This window comes from Protopterus annectens, chromosome 2.part1 (assembly GCF_019279795.1).
Source record: "Protopterus annectens isolate FY-2018-M chromosome 2.part1, PAN1.0, whole genome shotgun sequence".
Taxonomy (NCBI): Eukaryota; Metazoa; Chordata; order Ceratodontiformes; family Protopteridae; genus Protopterus; species Protopterus annectens.
Window position 1 is genome coordinate 346,181,824 of NC_056729.1, and position 27,811 is coordinate 346,209,634.

General features: G+C 43.2%; 1 protein-coding gene across 1 annotated transcript in view; it reads left to right on the forward strand.

The window, feature by feature from the left end:
- The window catches only part of DHX15 (DEAH-box helicase 15), a 1,215,680-nt gene that overhangs the window by 890,153 nt on the left and 297,716 nt on the right, over positions 1-27,811 (forward strand). The window contains exon 15 of the mRNA XM_044062183.1: positions 21,847-22,038. Within this exon, the coding sequence (XP_043918118.1) occupies positions 21,847-22,038 (192 nt within the window). The remainder of the gene's footprint in view (positions 1-21,846; positions 22,039-27,811) is intronic.

Consider the following 27,811-nt stretch of genomic DNA (forward strand, 5'->3'; position numbering starts at 1 on the left):
TACAAAATTGAGTCTATCTCCAGATCTAGGGCAGGGTTCACCAGGGCCATTTTTCATGGTTTCCTGGAAAATTCTTCTGCCACCTCCCTTTTTGCATGAGCTTTTGTATTTTCCCTCATGTGAAAGGACAGAGATTAGTTGTGCAAGAACTCACCGTAACGATAGATGCCTTTCTCTCCCCTGTTGCAGTATTGAGTCCTACCCTCCTTCCCCACTTCCTTCCATTCTTGGATGCATTGATCCTCTTTCCCTTCTACTGTCTCTCCACCTGGGGCTTTAGTTCTGAGGATGGTGCGTGCGTACGTCACTTTTATAACCTACGGCCGATAGCCGCCTATGTCAGATGTAATGCGCACCCTACGGTAGTAAAACTTTAATATACTGGCTGATGTCAGGTTGCCTTGGCAGTTAACTCCTTCATGTTAAGACTAATGCAACAGAGAAGAGAAGGACAGCTATCAACATGGTAAGTTCTTACACAACTAAACTTTTCCTACATCAAGCCATTCTGCTGCTGACATTATTTCTCAACTCAGTACATAGGGGAAAGAATACTTCATTCAGCTGCCTACATTCTTTCTCAACCCTCAGAACATAGGGGAAAGAATACTTCATTCTTTGGATGTGCACAGGCAACTCCACTTGTGTCTGGACAGGACAAAAGCCTTGAGAAAATATGACCTACTTTTTATTACTTTTGCCCCTGGATCTGAGGGGAAGCCAGCTAATAAACAGACCATTTCTAAATGGCTCTCCCACTGTATTTCTTTCCATTACAGCTATCATGGCAAAAAAAAAAAAAAGAAACAAGAAATGATTAGGTCACACTCCACAAGGACCACAGCTACGTCTGGTGCCTTTCTAAAGGGAGTCCCTTCTAAGGACATCCTGGAAGCAGCCACCTGGTCATCTGTGCATATCTTCACAAAACACTACCACTTGGCAGACTTTTCTAAGTCTAGAGCAAAATTTTCCACTGCCATCCTGCAGGGCATCCTCTCCTCTCCTTAATCTCCCCCCCCCCCCCTGTTCAGCTTTGTGAAATCTTTCCACAAGTCAGGACTGCAACAGTGAAACACGAAGAACATAGTACAGTTGTGTGCACTTGCGATAAATGTATATGTTCGTGTGTATTCACTGTTGCAGTCTTTTTTTCCCTCCCTCTTGCCCCTAAGCATACTACGTAGCCTACTAATCATAAACTACTCCAGCCAAGGAACCCCCCCTTGGCTCACCTGCTCTAAGGGTCCTCTTCCTTAGTTCCCTCCTGTCCACTTAGGGCTCCCATGGTATAGGACAAGAAAATGCTGAAATCATGATGCAGACTTGCTCCCTTTATTCCCGAATGTACTGGCATAGGTCAGGGTGTCCGCCAGCCTGGGAGTCATTTTCTGGTAGTTGTGCCGGCTGAGGGCTTTCACATAGAGAAATCCCACAAGTCAGGTCTGCAATAGTGAATACTCTCTAACATCTACATTTATGGTAAGTGGTTCAGAACTGTACTTTGCTGTTAGCACTGGAGAAGACCAGGAAATGTCCATTGCATGAAAACTTGCCACTAAAGCATTGCTGATAACTAGCAACCAGTGCAGATCATTGTGTGCTTTGCAAATGTGAGTGTACTGTCAAACAGTAGTTGGTCTGTGTTTACAGCTCTAGAAATAGTGAGTGCCCCAAAGAGAGGTTAACGGTTGCATTGCCTCACAACTGCTAAGTAAGTAACAGATGTTTGAATTACACCACTGCTTAAGGAAGCTGTGTTTATCAGGTAAATTAGTGTGCGAGTAGCAAGCTACCTTTCTCAAACCTGCAACCCTAATGAATTTGTGGACAGAATACTCGTGCATCTGTAAGGATATTGCAGGAATACTGGTATTTTAACATGTATTGATGAAGTCAGTGTAATTCCATTTTGTATCTAGCTAGCACACAGCCAATGCTGAAAGGAGATGACTGTTGGGATTTTGTGGACTTCGCCAAATTGGTTTTCTTTAAATATGGGTCAGTAACAGCCTGAGAGCTCTTGGGAACAGCAGTCTCCAGCAAATTGCACAAGCACGCAGTTGCTTCTGTAAAGAAACAGCAGATGAACTTTTCTGGACTGCCTTCAAATGTGAAGCAGTAATGAAAGAGCTCGGAAGGAGCAAGGTCAGTACAGCACATAGCGCAAAAATACACTACATTAAAGAGAGAGCAATTGACATTTTGTGGGCTTTGCTGAATTTGAGTGTCTTTAAATACGAGGCAGTAACAGCTTGAGAGGTTTTCGGAACAGCCGTTGCAAGTGCACTAATGCTGAAGGTGCAGTGTATATTCTTACATGATGCATGATTGGCATATAATGAAGCTTTTGATACTGATATGCAAACTTGGTTAAGTTTAATAAAGTTAAAGGATTTCAGACTAGCAAATACAATTAGTGTCTTAGCTCTCTGAACTTGTGTGTAATAATGTAAATACATGGAGTGTACATTTCTGTGAAGTCAGAAGAGTATATAATAAAGAAATATGATCAGTTCTGTAGTCAACAAAGTTGTATGTTCAAAACATGGGCGCCAAGATGTTCACTTTGAGAGCAGAGTGAAGCACAGAAGTGAATGCTGACATTCATGTTAAGAACATGTAATGCGATTATGGGGAGACCTGGACCTGGTTATAATTCTTTTTAATACAAGGAGCTTTAGTTGCTTCAGTGTACTACTGGTTGCAGCAAAAAAGTGTGCAGGAGAATGAAGCGTTTTACAGCTTTGAAAGCCATAAAATACTTTGAGCTACCAGATATACAGTTACCAGAGGCCAAGTGCTAGCAATTTTAAAAACTGTTAAGACACTTTTTTTCCAAACTGCGTGTGTGAAACAGTGAAGTGTACAGCAGGTTTTAAAGCCATTTTATTTTGCTTTTCTGTGGTGATTGCCACTGGACACTGCTGTTCTGTGTTATGAGTCAATTTTCTTACTTATCAAATTGAGTGGGTAGTCACACAACATTATGTACTACAGCTCCTGTTTATGCACCTTTCAGAACCACACACCGCCACCACAGAAGTGTCATGTCAAATAGCTCTGAAAGCAGATTGAAGTGTGTGTCTGCATCTGTGTGCGTCGTAGCTCAGGAATAGTCTTTGCTTTTGGTTGAGTTCTTTGTGGCAACACAAACTCTCTTGCAACTTTTCAAACTGTAAAACTCAATGCCCCTACTATGTTTTTTTTTTTTTAACTGTATGTATTGGTAATACTTTACTAGGATTCTTTTTCTTGTGGATGTTCCGGAGACGACTGAGGTTTCAGACCCCTTTCTGTGACTCTAAGATTGCTTTGCTCTAAGCCATGAGGCACAAGACACCCAAGACCAAAACTGGTGCCTGCTAACTTGCCTAGGCCAAGCAGTGCCTCAACACCTTACACTTCCTTGGGTATCTAGTGATTCATTGTTTAAGCTGGCCAAAGTCATACAGACATAGAAGGCCAGGTTTAGAGACACCAGAAGTGTTTGCCCTAAGAACAGAAGTGAGAAACCACTGCCTGAATCTTCAGATTTCCATTTCTGAGGCAGATGAGCTTGTTTGTGTGGGACAGATCTGTTCTGCTGAAGCCTTTTAGTCAGACACTGAGAAAACCTTTTCCTTTGCTTCTTCTCAGATAATTTTTCATCTGGCAGCAGCTTTCTTAGAATTAAGTCTCAAGAGAAACAAAGAAACTTTCAAAGGCCCAGCTTGGATACTGAACATACATGGGCTTGAGACTAGAGTTCAAGCTGTTTCTGCAGTGCCAAATGTTTTGAAGATTTTTTTAATGCATCCATTTGGCCGGACTCCCTACCTCCTGCTTCTTGGAAATCTGATCACTTTATAGAGTTAAAGATTCCTTTATGTTCCTTTACAGAAAATGACCTGTGGCTGATCCAGCAGTGGTGTCCCTGAATTCCTGCAAGGTAACAGCCTTGGCTCCAATAAGGAACCCTATTCCCAATGGCAGTGAATAGATACTTAACAAATTTGGGGAAAAGGGTGAATACCTCTGCTGTCCTGTAGTTTACAGCCTTAAAGTGTCAGCCCACAAGCAGCTGCTTACTGACAGTGTCTGTCGCAGCAGATGAGGGTGAAAGTGGTGCTAGGGTGGGGGATAAAATATGAGGATCTGAAGCAGGAGATATTTAAGCTTTCTGACCTCTTCTTTGGGTTACCTAGTACTGTAAAAAGTGTAGATATGAATGCTTCACGCAGGGCATGCACTATATGGTCTGTTCAGGCATGTGCCTGGTTGAGTTCATTGCCCTGTCAGATTATGTATAGAGGAGCTCCTTAATGATGATGATGATTATGATGATGTTGATTATGATTATTGACTCTTACTTATGGATTTCTCTGAAACATATATTTTTGGTGGTCTGTTGTGGGTACCACCCTCAGCAGAGCATGCATCTCAGGATAAAGTGACCCATTTGACATTACCAAAACATTTTACAGCAAAAAGAAATTTCAGCCAGGAGATCCTCATACTGTTACGTTACATGGCTCATAATGTTGAGTTACATGGCCTCATGTATCCTAATGGTGCTACTTGTGCACTCGAAGAAGCTTCAGTGTTCTTTGAGAAACAGGTAATGTCAGCATACTTGGAGATAAGTGTCCCACTTCTCCCATGCATCATAAAGGAAATCTCATAGTGAAGTCAACACTTTACTCAAAAAGTCAGAATATGCCTTTCAAAGGCACCCCTACCCACAGTGATTCTCACTACTTATTTTTCAGACCTAGGTTTTGGGGGGTATCTGGACTCCTTCAGGTTTTGGGGATTAGGGAGGACAAGTTGAGAAGAAAAAATGTACATAAATGATGGTAGTCATCCCAACCCTGAGTATCTTCATCCCCACCGTAGAGGAAGGGTTTCTACAGGCAGGGGTAGAGATTGGTACAGTTACGTGGTACATAATCAAGGAGATGTGCACTTATAGTTGCTGTCCTTGCAGCGATGAGCATGATATTAACTGTAGCCTACATTTCCCACTCGCACTCAATAATAATGTATTTGGCAGATGAGCTGAATAGTTTTGTAGCAGGTCTGCAAGAATGGATGCTAAGCATCCATGTTTCTGGGTATGGCGGCTATTATGTGAGGTACATGAGAAACTGACCTGTTTGCCTCTCATCTGAACAAGCAGCTTAGTGCTGCAGAAGCTTGGAAAACACATTAATTCTCTGAGAATTGGACAAGTCTGTTCCTTTACATATTTCATGCAGTAGCCTTGATACCCCAGCCAGATCAAGGAATTTTCAGGAAGCTAGAGGAAAAGGGCAAGAGGATGTGGTTTACTAAGCAAACTCTTTTAAGTTCGCATTAATTTCCTACCGAAAACACGACCCTTACACCTTTAAGCAGGACAGTGACAGGTCAAGCAAAGGCAAGTCTGGAACAAATTCAAAAGATAATGAGAAGCATGATCCAAAGAAAAGCCTGTGGGCTCTCAGGGCTGAGATAGAGGGACCATCCTTGACTCAGCCATGCTGCCTCTCACCTCTAAAGTTTCTACTACCCCTTTGTAGAAAGTTGAAGTGTATTTAGCTTTCTGTGTAAAAAGTTGGAAAGAGCAACCTTCAAATCTAATTGGTACTGTACATTATAAGAGAAAACTACAGATTACAGTTCTAAAGGGGCAGGGGCATCTCAATCCCAAGGATTTGGTGGTCCTTATCCCAACAGTGCTCGATAAAATATTCCAACCTAGGCCACAGTAAAAGTCCCAGCCAGAGAGGAAGGACAGGGGATCCATTCCAGCCTTTTTCTTAGGGACAAGGAAAGAAATTGCATGGCTATCCAGCTTAGACCTCTTAAGTTTCTCTGCTTGCCAAAACTCAATGTTAAAAATCCAAAGCCAATTTACCCCTGCTTCGACCTCAGGCTTTGATGGCCACTGTATACCCAAAGGATACCTACCTTTATATACCTCTTGCCATGGTCCCCAAAAAGACCTGAAGGGTCTGATTTACAGCAGGAGAATTAATTTCCAGTAAAAATCTTACCCTCTGGCATGTCTTCTGCACCCAGCAATTTTACAAAAGTGCCTTTTTCCAGTAATTTCTTATTGCAGGACAGTGGACTTCTGTTTATCTCCATGTAGATGTTTTGTCTTGTGTTATAGTTTCTACAGGAGAATCTCAAAGCTTTGGAGTTCACTCTCAGTCACCATTTATTTTATTTTATTTTTTATTTGAAGTCCCTTCTGGACACCACCCTCGGCAGAGCATTTTGCTGAGGACAGAGGGACCCATCTGACACTACCAAAGCATTTTACAGCAAAATGAAATTTCAGCCAGGAGTTCCACATACTGTTGAGTTATGTGGCATCATGTTTCCTAATGGTGCTACTTCTGCACTGCATAAGAGGAAGCTTCAGTGTTCTTTGAGACACAGGTAATGTCAGCATACTTATTTCGTAGAGAACAAGTATCCTGCTCTTTCCATGCATCATAAAAGAAATCTCATAATGAACTCGACACTTTAGTCAAAATCGGGCAGTGGCTTTCATGGCACCCCTACCCTCACTTCAAACTGGTGTTTTTGGGAGGGAGTTATGCAGGAGCCCTTCAGGTCTTGAGGGCTAGGGGGGGCGAGGTGAAAACATAAATGATGGTAGTCATCCCAAGCCTGAAGACCTCCCATTCCCACTGTACACGAAGGGGTTACCCCAGGTTAGGATTGAGATTAGTACTTTTGTTTGGCATATAGGCAAGGGAGGAGAACATTCATAGTTGCTGTGCAGGCTGGCTATGAAGAGATGAACATCGTATTAACTGCAGCCTACATTTCCATCTCAATAAAAATGTCCTGGCAGACAAGCTGAGTAGATCTGCATGAATGGATATGACCAGGATATGAGGTGCTCCAGAAACAGACCTGTTTGCCTCTTATCTGAACAGGCAGCTTAGGTGTCCTGACTGAAATTTCTGTTGTAGTATTCCTAACATATTAGTTGTCATTGGTAATGTCCAGATGGGGTACCAAAGCTTTACCTTCCTGAGGGTGTATGTCCGATGCAGGACATCAGCTTATAAGTGTAGGGGTATAAAGATGGATGCATGAGTGTAGATCATCAGACTATCTTGCCACCAGCCCGAACAAAGGTCTTACACCTGATGGGACTGATCATCATTTGGTCGTTGGTTCCATTGCTTCACTCGTTCATTTTCTCAGCCAAGTGCCCTGTTGGGGAACATTCTTTGCCTTTTCTGCTTATGCTATTTTTGTTCAAATTTGTTAGATGTCCGCTACAAGAGGTGAGTGCGAGTGCGGTAGGCAGATTCAGTACAAGGACTTGCACACTATACCTTTTCTGTCTAGTCCTGGAACACTGTCTCAGATTCTGCTCAATTTAATTATGCATTCCTAAAACCCTTAGGTTGAGGCTTTCATATCTGTCATCGCCTTTCTGGAGACTGAACTTTAAATGTCTTACCCAGTCTAAGATTACCAAATCCACATCCCTCATCTGCGTAAGAAGCTTAAGGAACCCAGAACAGATATGCAGTCCAGTGTTTGAGTCTGACTGGGTCTCTGTAGCAGGCAACTGATGTAACTTAACATACTGCAAGCTTGGCAACCTCTGCGGTTATGTCAGAAGTCAGTATGGCTCCTGAGGCCTTACAGACTGTGGATACATCAGATGAACCACTACTTATTTCCGGAGGCCCTAATGGCATCCCTTAAATATTAGTTAGGGAAGAGATTCTTCAGGTACATTAATACAGGTTAGTCAGGGTTCAGAACCTCCGCATCTCATCCAGGCAGACTTCACACCCAAAACAAAAAAAAAAAAAAAAAGAGACTCCGCAGGTAGAGAAAATGAATGGATAGATTTCTCCCAGGGATTGTTCAGAGGTATTATGGCTTTGAAGCCCCTCCTCCTTTGGGTGTCCACAATCTGACTGCTCCTCAAAAACGTAATCTGGCCTCCTGTTCTGAAGATCAAAGTTATGCTTCTGATACTCTCTTGACTATTCTAAACTGCATTCTCGTTGACAAATCTCTTCAGATGAAGAGGATTCTCCACACTCCACTGTTGAGAACTTCCTTTAGGGAGACTCGCCAGAACATGGTGAGCTATTTTGAATGGCAGTCCACTCTAATCTCTTATGTACAGAAAAGGTGTACTACAGCCTCTTGAAAATGGGTGCTCCTGTCCCTTCCCCAATTCCTCATGTTCTTGTGGTTTTCTAGGATGCTTTCCAGTCCACCTCTTCATACCCAAGTCTCAGCTGCCAGCTCATAATAGACTAGGCAGGTTTAACAACGTGCCTAATGACCTAAAATGCTTGTACAAGAATTTTTTGGCAGACTCCTCTGCGTTCTCTTACTTCAGGTAAGTCCTCTAAGCTTTTACTCAGCACTAATGCCCTACCTACGGACAAAGACAGTATGGGTATTGATAGATGAGGAAGGAAGGTGTACACCTCTTCTACCATTGGGTTTAGGGCAATTAACTACCAGAGTCAAATGACTAAATATTTGATTTGTATGCTTCTCTGCTTAAACAGAGTTATGACCCCCCCCCCCCCAAAAAAAAAAATGCAGAATCAAAGGAACAAATGCAGAATCAAATTTCCTAAGCTACTCAAATAGTTAGGCATAGCATTAAGAGCAGATGCTCATAGTGTTACACTGCTGCAGTCATTACACTTGGGTTATCCTGCCGTCAGGCGGTTCCCCAGTTGGCCTGAGTTCCAAAGTCTTGGTCCGGCGTCGGTTGCTGTCGCCTCCTCCCTGATGTCAGTGTGACAGGGGTATATAAGATGCAGCCGACGCCATTTTCTTCAGTCTTTCTTGCACGGTGCCCGAAGCAGAAGCAGTTTGCAAGTGCTGGTCAGCGACTCCTGAGATTTTCATTCCGAATCCAGAACCGAAGTCTTCTACAAAGCTACGTACCCTGTTGGGGAAACTTTTTCTTGCCTCAGACCAATGTCAGTAAAAGTTAATAACTGTATTTCTTGTGGGAAGCAAATACCTCATAAGGATTTCTACTCCTATTGTATTTCATGCCTAGGCCCAGACCACAACGTCACTGGTTGTCGGTTTTGTGCTAGGTTTAACAAGTGCACGATTAAACGTCTGATTTTGCCCGACATTATTTTGGTAGAAAATTCAGTTACACCATGCCGTTGGAACTTCCGACGACCGGATTACATAAAAAGCGCAAAGACAAGGACAGGCATCCGAGGCCCAAAACTGACTGCGAGGCCTCTTGTCGGCCGGTCACCGGTTCTCTGATTTTCAGAGAGGTGCCTACGCAGCCCCTGACGACCACATCCACAGAACCACAGCCCGCCTCCGACTCCCACGTGGAGCTGGCTGGGCCTTCGGACGCTCTGTTTTTAGTCTACCGAAACTAACCCTTCTGAGGGAACCGAAGTAGCTGAGCAATCCACAGCTTCAGAGGGTGTCTTCAGACCTACCCAGTTAACCATTAAACCCTCTGCTAAGTCTAAGGCCCCCTTAAAAACAAAGAAACAGATAGCATTCTCCAGGACAGGCTTCCATGCCTAAGAAACAAATGCTCAAAATAACCGAAGACCTAATCACCCTGATCAGGGGGTCCCATCCCCCTCCTCATAAAAGGCCCAGACAGGCTGCAGACTATGAAGCTTCCGGCCAGGTGTCCATTTCTTCAGATTCATCCTCAGACCTAGGATACTCCTTACCCCCTTATGAGGATTCTGATGCTGAGGAATCAATTCCATCAGCCTGTCCGCCTGAGGGCTACTCCTTTGGGGGAGACCTTACATACCATGAGGGAATATTTCCATTGGGAAGGCCAGGATTACTCAGAATCCAAGAAAAGGCTCAGAGACTTCCTTTTATTGCCTCAACACAGACCACTTGCTATTCTGCCAGTGTTAGATATTGTGGATGATGTGTGCAGTGAATCCAGCTTAAACCCTGACTCCTTACCTCCAGCCCAGTTAATCCTGATAGATATTACAGAGTACATGACTCTCACAAATTTCTGTATAAAAGCCCTGTTGCTGACCCTGAAACTATTTCCCAGGGACCCAAAAGGATTAAGGCCTCATCAGCAAAAAACCCAGTTCCCTCTGACAGAGATTCCAGAGCATTAGATGGGGAAAGTAAGTATATACGTCTGTAACTGTAGCAATGAGAGCCTTAAATTGCCAGTTTCACATGCTAAAATATCAGCAATTTTTGATGTCTCAGTTGAAACAAAAGATGCTTCCAGATTCAGATCCTCCTAATTTTAAAGAAATGCAGGATTTACTGCATGCAGCTGAACAAGTGGGAAAACATACTTTGCAATGTGGGTTTGATTCTTTAGAGGCCCTCCTGTAGAGCAGCAGTTACAGGCTCTGTCATTAGAAGGCATGCTTGGTTAAAAGAACATGTGTTACTAGATCATGTTAAGGCAAAATTATTGGATGCACCTTTGCAGCGGGATGTGTTTGGAGTTAAGGCAGAGGAGGTATTAAAGAAGATGGAGGATGAGGCAAAATCCATGCAAACAGTGAAGGATTTCTTACAGGTTCAGCCTCATCATTTTAGCAGAAATTGGCCAACAAAGAATTGGTCCTTTCCAGTCACAGACAGACCTCAGAGGCAGATAAAGACGTCCAAGAGGTAGAGGTCAAGCACAAGGTCCTTACAGGCCTCGACAATGGGGTACACCAGGCCAGAAAGAAGGGGAAGACAGGCCACAACCTTGTAAAAAGCAGCCTCAATGACTTCCCACTACAATTGCCAAACTGTTCTCTCTTGGCAGCCCCCTTAGGAGGAAAACTGGCACTTTTCTATCACAATTGGCATTGCATCACCAAAGACAAATGGGTTCTCAACATTGTATCTTAAGGTTACAGGTTGTTTGCCAAGGTTAAAAGGAATGTCAAAGCTGCCACCAAATCAATGGGCAGAGGCTCAAAAACAAATTACAGCACTCATGGACCGGAGAGATATTCAAAATGTACCACCACAGGAGCAAGGACAAGGATTTTATTCAAGACTCTTTCTGGTTCCCAGAAAGTACAAAGCCTGGAGACCCATTCTGGATCTTTCTTCTCTAAACACTTACATGGATGTTCCGAAATTCAAGATGTTGACACTACAGCAGCTTCTTCCCATGCTGGGCAAGAAAGCTTGGCTCGTGACTTTGGACCACAAAGAGGCATACCTGCATGTCCCTATCAGACAAAACTGCAGAAGATACCTCAGATTTCTAGCTGGTGCAATGCACTATCAATTCTCTGCACTGCCCTTTGGCTTGTCTACTGCGCCCAGGGTCTTCACAAAGTGCCTGGCACCAGTAATTGCATTTTGCAGGCAAAAAGGAATTCAAATTTATCCGTACCTGGACAAATGCCTGATTCAAGCAGAGAGCAAGGACATTCTTCTAAAGCATCTGGCATTTGTAAAAAAGTTGTCTGGGGGGTACACAGTAAACGAAAAGATATCAAAACTAGTGCCCTCACAACAGATAATATTCCTGGGTGCCAGCTTGAACACAACGGCCCAGATGGCTTATCTCATGCCAGACAAGCAAGGACAACTGACTCAATGCTTTCAATTGATGGCAACAAAGACTCAACTCCCTGCAAGAAAAATTCTGCAGGCCTTGGGCTACATGGCATCTTGCATACTACTAATTCCATATGCAAGACTGCATATGAGGAAACTACAATGGTACCTAAAGTGTGTCTGGTCTCAACACTGTCAAAGTTTGGAAACAGTTATACCACTAATTCCTTGCCTTCAACAGGAGTTTCGATGGTGGGCTCAAGCTTGTCACCTCAACAAGGGACAGCCTTTTACTCAACCCACAGCCAGGAAACACTGACAACAGATGCATCGGATTACGCCTGGGGAGCACACATGGCAGGAAAATGTATTCAGGGCAAGTGGCCCACAGAGCAAAGGCATCTTCACATCAATCAAAAAGAGATGCTAGCTGTACAAAATGCACTTATAGCTTTCAAGGACCTGCTGCATCCAGGACAACTACTACTAAAGACAGACCACCACAGTTATGTGGTACATAAACAAGCAAGGGGGCACACACTCCTACCCCCTCTGCAGACAAGCCATGACCTTGTGGAACACAGCTCTAGACTACCAAGTTCATTTGCAAGCACAATTCCTGCCAGGAGAGAAAAACACACTGGCAGACGACCTAAGCAGAAACATCATGGATCCCCACGAATGGGAATTGTATCCACAAGTATTCAGAATGATGATACAAAAATGGTGGAGCCCGGGCATAGATCTGTTTGCATCCCCAATGAACTGCCAGCTACAGAAATTCTGCACAAGGAGTTACCATCCACAAGCATGGAAAGTGGATGCCCTTTCATTCAGCTGGAAAAACCTGCAAGTATACGCTTTCCCTCCTTTACCACTCTTTCCAAAGGTACTCCTAAAAGCCAGGCAAGAAGAGCCAAAGATGATCCTGATTGCACAAGACTGGCCATGCCAGCACTGGTACCCAATCTTAAAGAACTTAGCACAAGAACCACCCTGGATTTTGCCTCAAATCCCACATTTGCTGACACAGCACAACAGTCGGATACTTCACAGCCAGCTAAAGACCTTAAACCTAGCTGCATGGAAAATTCCTTAGTCAAGCAAGCAATGCCTCTCTCCAAAGCTGTTATGGATGTCATTCGGGAGGCCAGAAGGCCTAGCACCAGGAAAGCCTACTCTGATAAATGGAAGAGATTCTGTGCCTGGAACCAGGCGCATAGCCTTGACCCTCTTGTCCCAAACATTCCTCAGATACTTCAATATTTAACTGAGATGCTGGACAAGGGCCTCTCCTCATCCATCAAGATCCACGCCTCAGCCATTTCTGCTCATTACAACACGGATCCACCAATTTTTTCTAATCCTTTGCTCAAACAGTTCCTCAGAGGGGCTAAAAACATAAGACCCGCCCCGTAGAGCACCTACCCCAACTTGGGACCTCAACTTTGTTTTGGAAAAATTAACTTTTACCTCCTTTTGAGCCAGCTAACACAGCAGACTTAAAATACATCTCTTGGAAAACTGCTCTGCTACTGGCAATAACATCAGCACGAAGAGTTTCAGAATTACAGGCACTAATGGGAGTGGAACCTTTCCTCATTTTCCACCAGGACAGGGTGTCTTTAAGAACTAACCCTATGTTTATGCCAAAGGTGGTATCAAGTGTGGCTCTAAACCAAACTATTCACTTGCCAACTTTCTATCCAAAACCACAGAACAAAGGGGAGAGACTACTACATTCTTTGGACATTCACAGGCAGTTACGCTTCTACTTGGACAAAATCAAAGCTTTCAGAAAATCTGAGCAGTTATTGGTAGCATATGCTGCAGGGGCACAGGGAAAAGCCATTTCAAAACAGACTATCTCAAAATGGATAGGACATTGTAAACGTTTCTGCTATACTCACCATGGGAAACCTGTACCTAGCAGCATTAGATCTCACTCCACCAGGGCAACAGCCACTTCAGCTGCCTACCTCAGAGGAGTTACCTACCAAGGATATTTTGGAAGCAGCAACATGGAGTTCTGTGCATACCTTCACCAAGCATTACCATTTGCCTTTATACTCCAAATCCAGAGCTGGCTTTGCCACTCCTGTGCTGCAGGGCCTTATAGCCACCCCTAATGCCTTTTAGAACCAGTCTTCCTACCTCAGCTTTGGGATTCCACCCGAGTGTAATGACTGCAGCAGTGTAACACGATGAACATAGTACAGTTTTGTACCTACCATAAATGTAGATGTTCGAGTGTAAACACTGCTGCAGTCCAGGTTACCCTCTCTCCTTCTCCTCTTACTTGCTGGTACGTACCTATGCCTTCTACCCTTTACTACCTATGGGGAGTATTTGCTGGTAACTGAAAGTTGTTTGCTTTTCTTATGTATGTTTTATTAGCAATTTGAATTGCCTACTATTTGGGGGCCCCTGACATCTGGGGCAAGAAAAACTGAAGAAAATGACGTTGGCTGCGTCTTTTATACCCCTGTTGCACTGACGTCAGGGAGGAAGCGACAGCAATGGACGCCAGGAAAGTAGAACAATGGACACCCATCCTAGACCTTTCTCTTCTAAACACTTGAAAGTGGCATCTTTCAAAATGCCGTCTTCCCATTCTCTTGCCTTTCATTCTCCCCAGCTGTTTTTATTGTCCCTGGACTTGAAAAGTGCCTATTTGCATGTAGTTATTTATTCTTCTTGCAGGAAATTCTTCAGTTTTTTCTCAGGCTCCCTGCATTTTCAATTTACTACTCTGCCTCCACACAGCACCGGGGTGTTCACAAACTGTCTAGCTCTGCACCCAGGGAATTCAAATTTTCCCCTAGCTGTACAACCTGTTGCTCCAAACTCTCTCTCCTGAAGTGTCTTGTCTTCAGCATCTGCATTTCACTGTCCAACTCTTGTCAGGTCTAGGTTTCAGAATAAACTGCAAAACATCCCACAAGGTTTCTACACGGGACCTGAGTTGCAACTTGGACACACAAAAAACGCATGCTTTCCTTCCTCAGTAGAAGTTGCTCAGTCTGTCCAACAACTTCGTAGATCTCTCCTCTGTAGCACACTGCACAGCAAGGGAGATGTTAAGAACTTTGGATTTCATGATGGCCACCATTCCTGTGCTTCCCATAGACTTCATATGAGGAAAATCAAATGGTATCTGAAGTCTGTGTGGTCCCAGCATTCCCACTTGGACCATCCCACCCTTCAGTGGGGCACACCTCAGGTAGACCTCTGAGTAACAAACAAAACATCAGCTCCTGCAAATTCTGCACCAGGGAACCTCGTCCCTTAGCCTGGAGGGCAGATGCGCTCTCTTTCCAGTGGGCAGGGAAGTTCCTCTATGCCTTTCCTCCACTACCTTCTAATCCAAAAACAACTTCTGAAGGTACAAAAGGATGCACCCAAACTTCTCTTACTTAGCCCCCTTTTGGCCAAGTCAGCACTGGTTTCTCCTATTTCACTCGACAAGGGGAAATTACAGGAAAAAACTTTTACATCCATACCTGATCACTCAACATATTGGATTGCTTCTGCACCCAAGTCTTCCCTCTCTCAGCCTGATTTTGTGGATGATAGGATTTTAGTACCTCAGACACATGTTCTCTGAGGATGTTGATCGAGTACTACAGGAAGCCAGGAGACCCACTATCAGAAAATCTTGCACAACTAAATGGAAAATATTTTCTTATTGGTGCCATAAACACAGACCCACTCTTATCATAGGTACCTGCAGTACTTCAGTACATTTGCAACCTATTTCATTCAGGCTTGGCTTACTCTTCGATTAAAGCTCACCTGTCAGTCATCAGTGCCTGCCTCGTTAACCCCCCTTTCCCACTTATAGGTAGAGTGGAAGTCAAGCTTTTCCTCAGGAGAGTACTGCATCTTAACCCACCAAGGAATCCAATCTCTTCCCTTTGAGATCTGTTGTGCTGGAAAAGCTTACATTGCCTATTTTTGAACCAGCATCTTTTGCCTCTCTAAAGTTCTGCACTTGGAAAGCTATTCTATTCTTAGCTTTCACCCCTGCTATGAAAGTTCGAGTTAGCTGTCATGCCCATTCCACCTCCTCTTATTTTCCACAAGGACAGGGTGACTCTCGGGGCTAATCCATTCTTCATGCCTAAGGTAGTGAACGAACTTTCCGTTAATCAGGTTATTTCCTTACCCACTTAATTTCCCAATCCCCAAAATGGGGGGGGGGGACTTAGATTCTTTGGATATTTACATCCCACTGTTATTGAGACAAACGTACATTCTTCAGGAAGACACTCCAGCTGCTTGCATCTTTTATGAGCCTCAAGTTGGGCCAGCTGGTCTCCAAACAAACCATTGCAACTTGGATCTGTAAGGCCATCTGTTTCTACTGTTTGCAGCATAAGTCCTCGCCTTCCTGATGAAAAGCTCATTCCCCTAAGGCACCGGCTTCCTCAAGGTGTTTTAACAAGGAGTAGATCCCAGGTCTATCTTTGAAGATGCTTGGTCCTCTGAACACACCTTCACCAAACACTACAAAATTGATGCCTTCTCTGGCTTCAGAACTGCCTTTGCTAGGTCTGCTGGATAGCGCATCTACTCTTGTAGCCAACAGCCGTTCTCTCTAACCCCTTCACTCTGGGAGTTACCCATATGTCAGGAATTCTGCAACACTGTTTTCAGTCAGGACAGTAGTATACTTATGTAAGAATTTATCATAACAGTAGATGTCCTACTGATCACTGTTGCAGTATTCCTTCTCACCCTCTTTCCCTTCTTCTCTGGCTTACTTCAACATTTTTTCTTTCCTGCTGCTTAACGTCTGCTGTGCTATGTAGAAACCGGGGGCTTTACTTAGCTGTTCGGGCTACATTCCTCTTGGCCGACTGGTCTCTCTCTCTCTCTTTGTAGTCTTCAGCCTGCTGACTTCATACAAGCTTAGCCATGTTATACACATGTTCTCTAATTGATCTTGGTTAGACAGTTGTTCATAGTGAGTCTATAATCGGCACTGACTGCTGTCCATGAAGGACATAGGTGCCACCCACAGGGTGCATTTACTGTCGCCCATCCAATTGTCTAGGTTGCATTTGACTAGGGTCTTTGAGGAGCCTTGCTTTGCGTTAATTGAGAGTTTATTCCAGAGGAACAGTAAGCTCTAGGAGACATATCTGTCTCTCCAGAATAGTGTGTTAATGTCACAGGCTAGATTGAGATCCCTGGAGTAAGCAACTCTTGTCCCATTTGATTTGCAGATATGCAGCATTTCCATTAGGGCATGGTCAGAGACTGCTCTGTAAGCCAGGCACAAGTTGCCTCTCAGCAGGCTGTAAGATACAGAGTACAGTGATAGGACTTTCAGTCTTTCCATTTGGCATGTTTTGGAGGCCCGGAATTTTCTTGGTGAGAAATCTCTGTGGTATCTCCAGCTGTTGTAGGTGTCTGGTGAGATGCATGCTTGGTGAGAAATCTCTGTGGTATCTCCAGCTGTTGTAGGTGTCTGGTGAGATGCATGCAAAACTGAGCGTTGTACCCTATTAGTGGCATGATGAGGGTGAAGTACAGAGGAGTTATAACGTCCTTAGTCTTGGATGCAGTGCCCTTACTTATGAGTTGAGAAACATAAATGGGCTTTCCTTACCACTGTGGATACATGATGGTCGAAGTTTAGATTGCTATCAACCTGTGTTTCCAGGTCTCACACCATTGGGTTTGATCTTAGGGGGTGCCGCCATTATTGTAATTTTCAGGACTACACTTTGCCAAAGAAATAATACACTTTTTTGAGTTTAGTTGCAGTCCGTGGCTTTGGCACCAGTAATTGTCTGTGTTTAGCTCCTTTTGTAATATGTTAACTTCATTTGTGGACTCTACACCCGGTTTGCAATCATCAGCAAACTTGGTAAGCCACAGGCCATCTACTTTTACCTGGATGTCGTGAAATAGAGCCCAACAATAGAGGGCCAAGCACAGATACTTGTGGTACATCACAGGTAACTGGTCTACTGATAGAGGTAGAATGCCCAGCTTTGACAGTATGCAGTCTGTCGGTGAGCCAGTTGGCTACCCATCTAGTGAAGTATGGGTTAATCCCCAGCTTGGGAGAGTTTCTCTGTGATACCTGAGTGGGGGGTTGTCAAAAACCTTGGTTAAATCAAAATAGGCAGTTATGTACCGTTTTGCCTTCACCCAGGGCATTGCTGACATTCTTGAAGTCCACCAGGTTCAGTAAGCATGATTTGCCTTTAACGAAGCCAAGCTGGGTCAGGTCAAGAGTTTGAAGATAGAATATGTCCTTGTTAAGTTTCATGATGCGTCTTTCCATGGCCTTGAAGATGAGGCTGGTTAGTCTTATGGGTTCATAGTTCCCAGGGTAGATTGGACTCCCTTTGTGCAAAGGGATTACCGTTGCTCTTCTCCACTGCTGGAACAAAGCAGTGCTCAGGCTGAGGTTAGAGTGTCAAGTGGCTCTGCTAGTTCTTTGTTTTATTTTGATTAGTAAGCAGCCTGGGATGTTATCTTGTCCCATAGAGGCCATGTTTTTGGCCTTGGATAACATGGATATGACCTGCCCGTTGGAGATGCTAGGTAGTGGACTGGTTTCTGGTATGGTTTGGGGTGTGACTGGTGGGGACAGGAGGGTGAAGTTTGTGCCATATCTGTCAGCTAGCAAGTTTGCAATTTCCTCAGGTTCAGTATGAAAGGTACCATCTATTATAAGTTTGGTACATAGTTGGGCATTTCCTTTTAGGTTTTGGACATAGCTAAAGAATCCTTATCCTTAGCTAGGGATGCTAGTGTAGCTTTTTAACTAGCTTTAGAGTACTTGCAAGATATCTGATTTGCTTGTTAAAGCTGTAGAGGGGATTTTTCTAAGTTTCCTCTTGTTCTTGGACATCAGTTTGTTCCTTTTTGTTAAATAACCTATTTATACTTGAGGTCCTCCGGGGTGGCCTGTTTTTTTCAGTAGGTCTTGGAGGTAGACTGAGGATCCATGCTTGTACATCCGTCTGTATATCCCTACACTTATCAGCTGAGGTCATGCTTCAGACATATGACCTCAGGAAGGTAAAGGTTTGGTACCTCGGCAACATGTCAGTGGTGACCTTCCATATAGCAGGAATACTGCATCAGTGATCAGACAAACATCTACTGTTGCGGTAAGTTCATACACAGGTGTACTTTCTGCGGCAGGACAGCAGCTTCAGAAGCTTGGAAAACACACGTATTGTCTATGAACTAGCCAGGTCTGTTTTTTTTTACACAAAATGAATCTTGATAACCCTCTTTGACCAAGGCAGTACTGGTTCCCTGTGCTAAAAGCCCTGGTTAGCGAAAAATGGAAAGTGCTGGTTTTGTATGCTGACTCCTAACTAAAAATGGGGGGGAGGGGCACTCACACCCCATCCCAGCCAAATGCTGATAGCTTGAATGATTTCATACTGATCCCATACGTTACATGCATTTTTAAGGACATGCTAACATTTTTGAGGGAGGCTAGGAAACTGAAAGCAAGAAAAGCTTACCCATCTGAACCGAAAAGATTTTCCCTCTGGTGCCTGTCCAGGAAGCTTGACCCAGATTGGGGAAGAATGGCTTACTGTCCTTGAATACCTGCCAGATCTTTACAGAACTAAGTAAAGGGAAGAGATTCCTGCTCTGCCTGGATGGGCATACACAACTGAAGTACCTGCATAGAGCTAAACCTCTTAAAGGTCAAAACTGCTTTTTTGTTAACTTCATGACAGTGACAAAACTGTTTTAAAGCTAATTGCATGTTGCATTAACTTCCTGTAAAATTCATGGCAGCACCTTGCTGGGAAAGGTCATATCCCACTTTACATGGACTGCTGCAACTGTTAATAGCCGTCCTATGATGCCTGGAACATCAAAAAAGCAGTCCCCTGTTCCTTGGTTTATATTTTTGTAAGTATTACATTGTTGTTGTTATATAAGGCTAGGTCAGGATTTGCCTCTGATATGAAGGGCATTTTCCTGTAATCCAGGTAATGAGCTTAACAACCCACTTTGGAAGAGTTATGTGCAGTTATGGCTGCAATAGTGACCCAAGAACAACATACCACAGTTTTGTAAGTCTGCTGTAGTTGTAGATGTTTGTGGCCACTGTTGCAGTCCTGTTTTCCTCCCTTCTTCCCATATACTGCATTGGGACCTTGAGGTGCCAGGGTGGGTACATTTACCCCTCCCCCTTCAATCATGTATCCTGTTCTCCCACTGTCCTTGTACAGGTTCCTCAGGTAGGGGATTGTAGTCTGTGTCACAGGCTGTGCAGCCATGGGTTAAGCTGCATCAGCAGAGCATGGCATGGGTACGCTTGTTCCTCCCTGCAGACCCTTGCTTTTACATGACTCTTCTTTTCTTGAGAGTAAGAAAGAGCGAGGGATTGTATGGGCAGATGACACTTGAATACCACTCACATAGAGATGCCAGAGGGAAGGGATTGGCAGCCTAGTCACTGCCAAAGAGTTTTTGGCTCTGAAAGCTGGCCAGATGTCTGACTCAGCCAGCAACAAAGATCATTGTGTTATGGTTTCAGCAGTGATCACACATGAAATGTCTATATTTGTTAAATCACCTTCGTAAGTGCATTTTGTCATGAATTCTTACACAGCTGTACTTCTCTTTGCTTGTCAAGCTAGGAGCACCATCTAAGGATGTTTGTAAATATGTCACAATATTTTAGGAAGGGCATGATGAAAGTATGACAAAGCAGGAAATTTGTTCCTTTGTATAAAGAAGGCATGAATACCTAGAAAGCATGACTATTTTGTATTTTATGTTGTTGTGTCTTTTGGCTTTTCCCGGTTAGGGGTCGCCGTAGCGCAACTCCAGTCCACTAATGATTGGCAGTAGATTTTTACGTGCCGAGTTGCCGGCCCTGGCAACAACCTTCAACGAAGGTGCGCCCATTCATGCATGTCTCCACACACAAGATGCTCTAGCTGAAAATCGAACAGGATAATGTCTTACTGTGAGGAGACAACACTACCGCAGCACCACCACCGCATGCATGGATTTTAAAATGCACTATTTCTGTCTCTTTCTACAATGACTTCTAAACAAAATATAAAGTTTACATAAAATACTATTTTGTATTTTATGTAAACTTTATATTTTGTTTAGAATTCATTGCAGAAAGACAGACAGAAATAGTCCATTTTAAAATCCATGCATCTGTGCATGACAGATTTCTGTTTTTCCATTACCAGAGATTCAATAGATGGAAGGTGTCACAACGTACTTTACTTCCATATAGCACCAAACAGTTGAGATCTTGGTGGCATGCTTTATGTGAAAGACATTGCAAAATAAAAAAAATAAAAAAAATACTGGTTTAAAAAAGACTGGTGAAATGCACAGATGTGAAATTAAGATACTGGTTTATCCTCTTCAGCATGTTTTAAAGATTTCTAAGCATTAAGACTTTACAGTACAAGCAGATTTGAATTATTTGGGTTTATTATGACCTTTTTGGAGTATTTTGAGATGGTCATTAGAGTGGTTGTGTCCAAACCTGCGGAGTATTGAGTCCCAGCTCAGCTTACTAGAAATAAACTTTAGTGCAGATTTTCTATCTACAACATCAGATTATTATATATTTCCCCTGTTGAAATTTGATTATGCCCAGTCATAGCTCTCAACTGTCCAGATTTTTGCAGAATTTCCAGATTTTTGACTCTTATTTTGCTCCATTTCTCACAAAATTGTAATTTGCTGGAAAAACACTGGCAAAGCACTGAGGATGGAAGTCAGAAAATTACAGACGTTTGATTTTCAGACTTAATGTCCTTCAGAAACTTCACACTAATACAAAACCTGTTATTCTGTCAACTTTCTAAGTTTGGAAGAGCAATATTTAAAAAGTGTCCCTATTTTGGGGCCTTTGTTCCCCCATTATTTTTGGCTGTGTCCAGATTTCTTGCTTAAACAGGGTTAAGAGATGTGCCCAGTCAGCTTCCAACTTAAGATGCAGTAAGGAAAGGTTTTTGTATTAAGATTTCTCAGAAGTTGAGGCCAGCATGCCTATGGAAATCTAGGCCTGTTTTGCATGAGGCCTAGGCAAGTCAAATAGTGCTTTGCACATGAAATAACTAGCATTGCCTTTTTTGGACATCAGATTAAATGCAGAGTAGTAGTCAATTCACTGTGTGCGTCTTGAAAACAATACTAAAGTGATGCAAGGCAGATGTTTTGTTTAAATGTATATACTTGGTGTTTTGTTTGCAATGTGGTTGTGCCCGTTTTCTTTTTTTGGTTTATTGAGGCCATTATACTATTGGCTTGCACTTTGCCTTGAAATCCTCATTAAATGAAGCAATCATATTTTCTTTTTAGCTCCTGAAACATTGATGAGAGCCCTAGAGCTTCTAAATTACTTGTCTGCATTAAATGATGATGGAGATTTAACTGAACTGGGATCCATGATGGCAGAGTTTCCGCTGGATCCACAACTTGCCAAGATGGTTATTGCAAGTTGTGATTACAACTGTTCCAATGAGATCCTCTCTATTACTGCAATGTTGTCAGGTAATGGCAGGGAAAGAACTTGAAATAAGTTCCAGTTTTAGAGATTGAAGAGTCTTGGTGTGCAGTTAACACGTTAACCATTGAATCCTTTTTTTTTTTTTTTTTTTTGTAATACTGGAGTGAAGTAATGCAGTTAGAAAGTTAGTGTATCAGATTAGCATTAGTGAGCACTTTTTAATCAGTATAGCATATTATAGAAATATTTAGGAAATGTGTGTTAAAATTCAATGGAAGTGTTGAGGTATAATTTCACATTTTGGAGGAAAGCTTTTTAAAACTTGCATGTTTATCAAGATGATGTCAGGGACCCTTCTTAGTGGGTATGTGACAAGATTATCCTTCAGTGCTGTCATTGGTTCAGCTGTTTTTCTTTCAAGCCCCTAAACTTTTGGGTATGTGCATCTTGTGATGCTGCATTGAGTGTGTGCCTATCCCCCCTACACCTTCCAGTTCTTGTGTGCAGCTTGTGTTCAGATCTCTGTTATAATGTACTTGGAAAAGTTCCCACATTTAGTGCTTAAGAAATTTAAGCCACTAGGGTATGTGGCGTAGCACTTTGGGGAGGAGCACACAGTAAAGCACTGCTCTAATTATTAACTTTTCAACACAGTCACCCTAAAGCACAGGAGAGGAAAACTTCATGTACTTGTGATGCCTTGAAAGGTGTGGTTAGTTGAATTCCTGGTCTTGGTGTTTGGAATTTCACGAGCTCAGCCTCAGGCTGCTGAAGGAGGAGGTAGAGTCTGTGAGTCTCACAACCTTATCTAGGTTCATCCCGGAGATGGCTTCACAAACCTAGGCATGTCTTGATCTTTCCTACAGCTAATCCGGAATCAAGTTTGTCGTCATTGTTCCTCCACACTGGATGTTTGATGAAACCACTGTGGAAAGGTGTCTTGGGTAATACTCTCCTGTCTTTCATTTGAAAAACCTGCTCCCAGTGAGAAGTCCCTGCCTTTAACAGTTGCTTTTCAAAACTAGGACTTTGCTGTGCCATAATCCTCTTCTCTCCAGCTTGGCTTGACTGCCTATAGTGAGAAGAGTCCTCCCAGGCCTCATTTACCAGTAGATCATGGCTTTCAGGTCAAACCCTCAGTGTTTGGTGGCTGTCATTCATGCATTAGGACCATGCCCTTGCAGGACCAGGAACCATACTCTTAGGAAGCATAGCCTAATGACAGTGCCAAGTCCAATGTAGACTACCTCCATCCTCGCTGGTGTGACTGAGAGCCTGTGCACACTCAATTTGTTTCCTACTCAACCTGCTGCTTGTCAGCTGTACTTCCCCCTCATATTGTGCTACAGTAGTCAGAGGTTTTCCCTTCATATCCTGGGATGGAGGTTCAAGGTACTAAGAGGCCATTGTCACAAAGATATACAAGATATTGAGACGTTTCACCTTCTGCTCCCCATGACATGCTCTTTGAAACATCCCTCATAATGTCCCATAATGGCATGTAGGACCCCATTCTGACCTCTGCTGAGATACGCCATTGACTATTTGGGAAGGAGTAGCAGCTTTGGGGTTATCATGTTTGTGTTTTTTTTTTTTGTTTTTTTGTGCCCAGTGATGCCATTTCTGTGATGTTTGAACAACCAATGGGTGCTCCCTCAACTCCGACAAAGGCTGGTGTCCACAAGTTTTCAGCTGAGTCCAACAAAATCTTATATAAGTATCTTACAGCTGATTAGTGCGTTATGTTTTTAGTCCAGTATACATCCCAGAGAGCATTGCAGTTTGCTTTTTTTAGACCCTAGTTAGGATTCTATAGCTTTGAGGTCATGGTAGACATCAGTCTTCTGTCTGATGTTTTGGGGGTTTGATCCCTCAACTGTTTGTCTCCCATTTCCATGTTTGAGCCTTCCGTAGGGGATCAGGCCATGAAGTAGTCTTTCAGCCTTTTGAGTCTATGCTTAAGTTTGGATTTTTAGTGTAGGCTAAGAATATGAGCTTTTAATGAGCTGTAGCCTGTAGTTGAGGGTTTAATTCCCTCAGTCTCCTTTTTGTTACTGTGCAACTCTGAGCAAGTTGCTAGACTATATTGTGTTCAAGGGTCATCCCTGAAAAGACTTTGCTTAATGGAGGTACTTGGTTAACATGATTAACAGGTTAAATATATAAAAGATTATAAACACCCTGTCACCAATTTCTTTAGTGCTTCAGTGAGCTACCATAAATGAACCTCTAATTTTGGTTGTACTGATGCTGTAGCTAGGGCAGCATCTTTCATGCTGGTCTAACTCTGTAGGTAGAAAGCAACAGTTCTGTACTAATCTCAGAAAGGTTCTCAAATCCCTCCCCCTCGCCCCCACCCCGTTTGCATTTAGACCAGTGCTCCCAAGGGAGTGACAACTTTGCCCCATCAGTCAAAATGTTGTCTACAGCCCAGGACCTTCCATTGTGGGGGTGGCTTTCTTTGAGTTTGCTGCGCCTTTGGAAGATCATCATAAAGACCTGTGGTTGCCAGCTATGATCACAGTCTGCCCTATCGTAGAACTGATCTCGCAGAAAGCTCCACTTAAGGGTCAAAGCAGCCTTTGCAGAGCTTGTGGTGCATACACAGACTTTGCTTTCTCCATGGGACTGTAGAGACTTTCTCTCCTTTGCCATGTAACTAAGGATTTTACTGTCTCTTTGCTTCATAATTAGTTGGAAGTTCTCATTCCCTTTCTGGATCTTAGTGATGTGCGTCTAGCGTTCATCATGAGAGATTACTGTTGCAGTATAAATCCATAACCGAGAGAAGACAGATGAATATGAATACCCAGTCTTCTAGTCTGACTTGGAGTTTTTTTTTTCCAGGTGCCCCCAGCTTATTAAAATCCTCTTCCACTTAAAGTATTGGTCCAGGGTGTATCCTAAAAATGGAAAAGTTGCTGTTGACATGGTTTACTATCAAATGACTGAAAATCAAAAGACTGAAAATTCAAAATATTAAATACCTTTTTAATGTAAGAGGCAAGCTCCCCTCGTGTGGGCTGCACCCCCCCCCCCACACCCCCTAACTATATATACCAACTCCAAGATCGCAGAGAAGGGGCAAATTCCATCATTCAGTCGTTTTGGGATTCAGTCGTTTTGGGATTCAGTCGTTTTGGGATTCAGTCGTTTTGGGATTCAGTCGTTTTGGGATTCAGTCGTTTTGGGATTCAGTCGTTTTGGGATTCAGTCGTTTTGGGATTCAGTCGTTTTGGGATTCAGTCGTTTGATAGTAAACCTGTTGACATTAATTCATTTCCTCAGTCTGCCCCAAGAAGCAATTGCTCATGCATGCTTGTCCCCTCTAGATAACTTCCAGAGATTAAGTGCACAGTTTGGAAATCCTGTTGCACTTAATCTTGCATTGGCAGAATAATTATGTTGGCTGTCTAATATTCCTGACAAGCCATCAAACAAATGTGGAGGGTAAATTCTGCCAAATGTTTTTCACTTTTGGTGCCTGTTTGAGAGGAAAACAGAGAGTCCTCTTGCAAGCAGTAATACAGACTTTAGGAAAAAGATCATGGTAAGTAGAGTTAGGGACATCAAGACCTACCTGGGCTAGAATCTTGAAACCTTGGTATGGACTTGTCATACCCGACTGAAAACTCTAAAGTACTGGCCTGCAAACCTGAAGATCAGGAAGATGATGCAATGTGAAAAGCTCTCAATTAGTCACAAAAAGCAGAGTGAGGGGCCTTGGTTAACTCAACCAGTCCCACTAAAGGCCTGTATGTATCAGACCCAGAAAAGTTATGCCTCATGCATATGCTGTCCCTGCCTTAATTCTGCAGAATACCTGCCTTTCTTTCTTCACCTCCTCTCCCACTCCAGAAACCCAACACTGAAAGCTTACCTTCAGCGGTCACTCATGCTTCATAGGAGGTTTCTGATATATGCAGGTTGAATACTGGTTGCAGGCATCTGTAATGAATGTCTTCCTGTCCAAAATTTTGTTCATGGTTCTTGAAATTTCTGAACCTTTGGGTATTCCGGCCACCCAAATAAAAAGTGGTAGAGAAGGGCTAGTTGATAGTTCATTGGGTCTCACTGTTGAGAAGCTTATGAAAAATTTGGGGGCAAAAGGTCTAAGGGAACTGGAGTAGGGCCATGCCATGCGAGCACATGTCTGAAGTAGAGGAACTTTTATTTGATCATAAGGGCTTTCAGGGTGACTGTCAGGCAGCCTAAGAACAGTGAAAGCATCACAGTGATGTGGTATATAAGCAAACATGGAGGCATTTGCTCTTATTTTGCAAGCTGGCTGTCCATCTGGACTTGAACCTGAATCATGCTTTATCCCAGAAAGCAGTTGCTGACATTAAGGCAAACCAGTGTCAAAAACTGCAAGTGTTACCTCGATCTTGGAGATTTTCATAGTGAATCACTGTTGCAGTAGCCTAAGCTATATGGGTTTACTTACTGTGCACCAGACAGCTTCCAAAAGCTTTGGACATCTTCCCTGGAATCTTCCTGCCAGGAGAGTGAGAAGTGACCATACGAAAAGTTGGAGGATTACCAAACCCTTCACAGCTTTTTTTTACTGCCAAAGTAAGTGCTTTATCTAACCGTACACCTGTCAATCAGCTGCTGCCTTCAGAACTAAAAGCAGATAAGTCCCCCATTGGGGAAAGCTTTCTATATAATTCTATACATTTTCTGGAATTCTTGGGTTTGGGTTAAAATTTCAAGCGTGGGGGGGGGGGGTTGTGCATGTTCGCATGGGCTTTTGGAATTGTAGCACTGGACATGTTTAATGCATGGTACATGTTCTCAGTGCTTGAATAAACAACTTCTGAAGTTTTTTTATGAATAAAACCTTTATTACTTTGAGTGTTAGGGAAGGGGTATTGTGTTTGTTGAGGTAGTGTCAGTGTTAAACCTGCCTCTGAAGGCTTTATTACCTTCATTCTTGTACTTATCAAGACCTCCAGGCTATATTACCAATTATTGCTTTTTTCTCCTAAGGTTACCAGTGGAGCAACAATTTGTTTTCTCAGTATTGCCTTCCTAACAAACAAAAGCAAAAAACGTTCACTGGTGGCCATCTCTGCTGTGACCAGTAGTTTTTCCTCAGACATCCTGTCTTCTCTTTTCTCTCCTGTTCTGTTGGTGTAGCAGTAGCAGCCATTAAAGGCTGGGATAGCCACATCCTCTGCAGCTGTAAAAAAGCCCAGTGCAGATCGGGGAGAACCCCATTTGTTCTTGACTGGGGAAAAGGCAGGTGAAGGATTTTCACTTGGTGGGAGGGGGAAGTGAAAGCTGGGACCAATGTACTTAACGGGGCTGATGAACTGGGGAACATTACTTGGTGAGAAAAACTGTCAGCCTGTCTCTGACACTAGGGCTAGAACTGATAGTGATCTGATGTTTCTGTCCCGCTTCAAGCTGTGGATTTTTAGATAGACTCTGATCCAAGACCAGCCATTCCAAAAGGCTTCAGCCCTGGACCTCCACTCTCTCTACCCATAATACCCTGCTTTCTGTCATTTATCTCTGATATCATTTGACACCATCAGGAACTTCATTGTGGTTTCTCTGTACTTTGGGATATTTAACTATTTTTGCATCATTCAGTAATCTTTTGTGGAACACAGCCTTGAGCCAACAAGTGCACCTACAGGCTCAATTCCTGCCAGGCAAGCTAAATTCTCTGGCAGCCGACCTAAGCAGAAATCTCATGGACCCACCAGAACGGAAACTGGAGCCAAAGGTATTAAAACTCTTGAGGAACAATAGACCTGTTTGTCTCCCCTCCAAACTACCAATTGGACAAATTCTGCAGAAGGACTT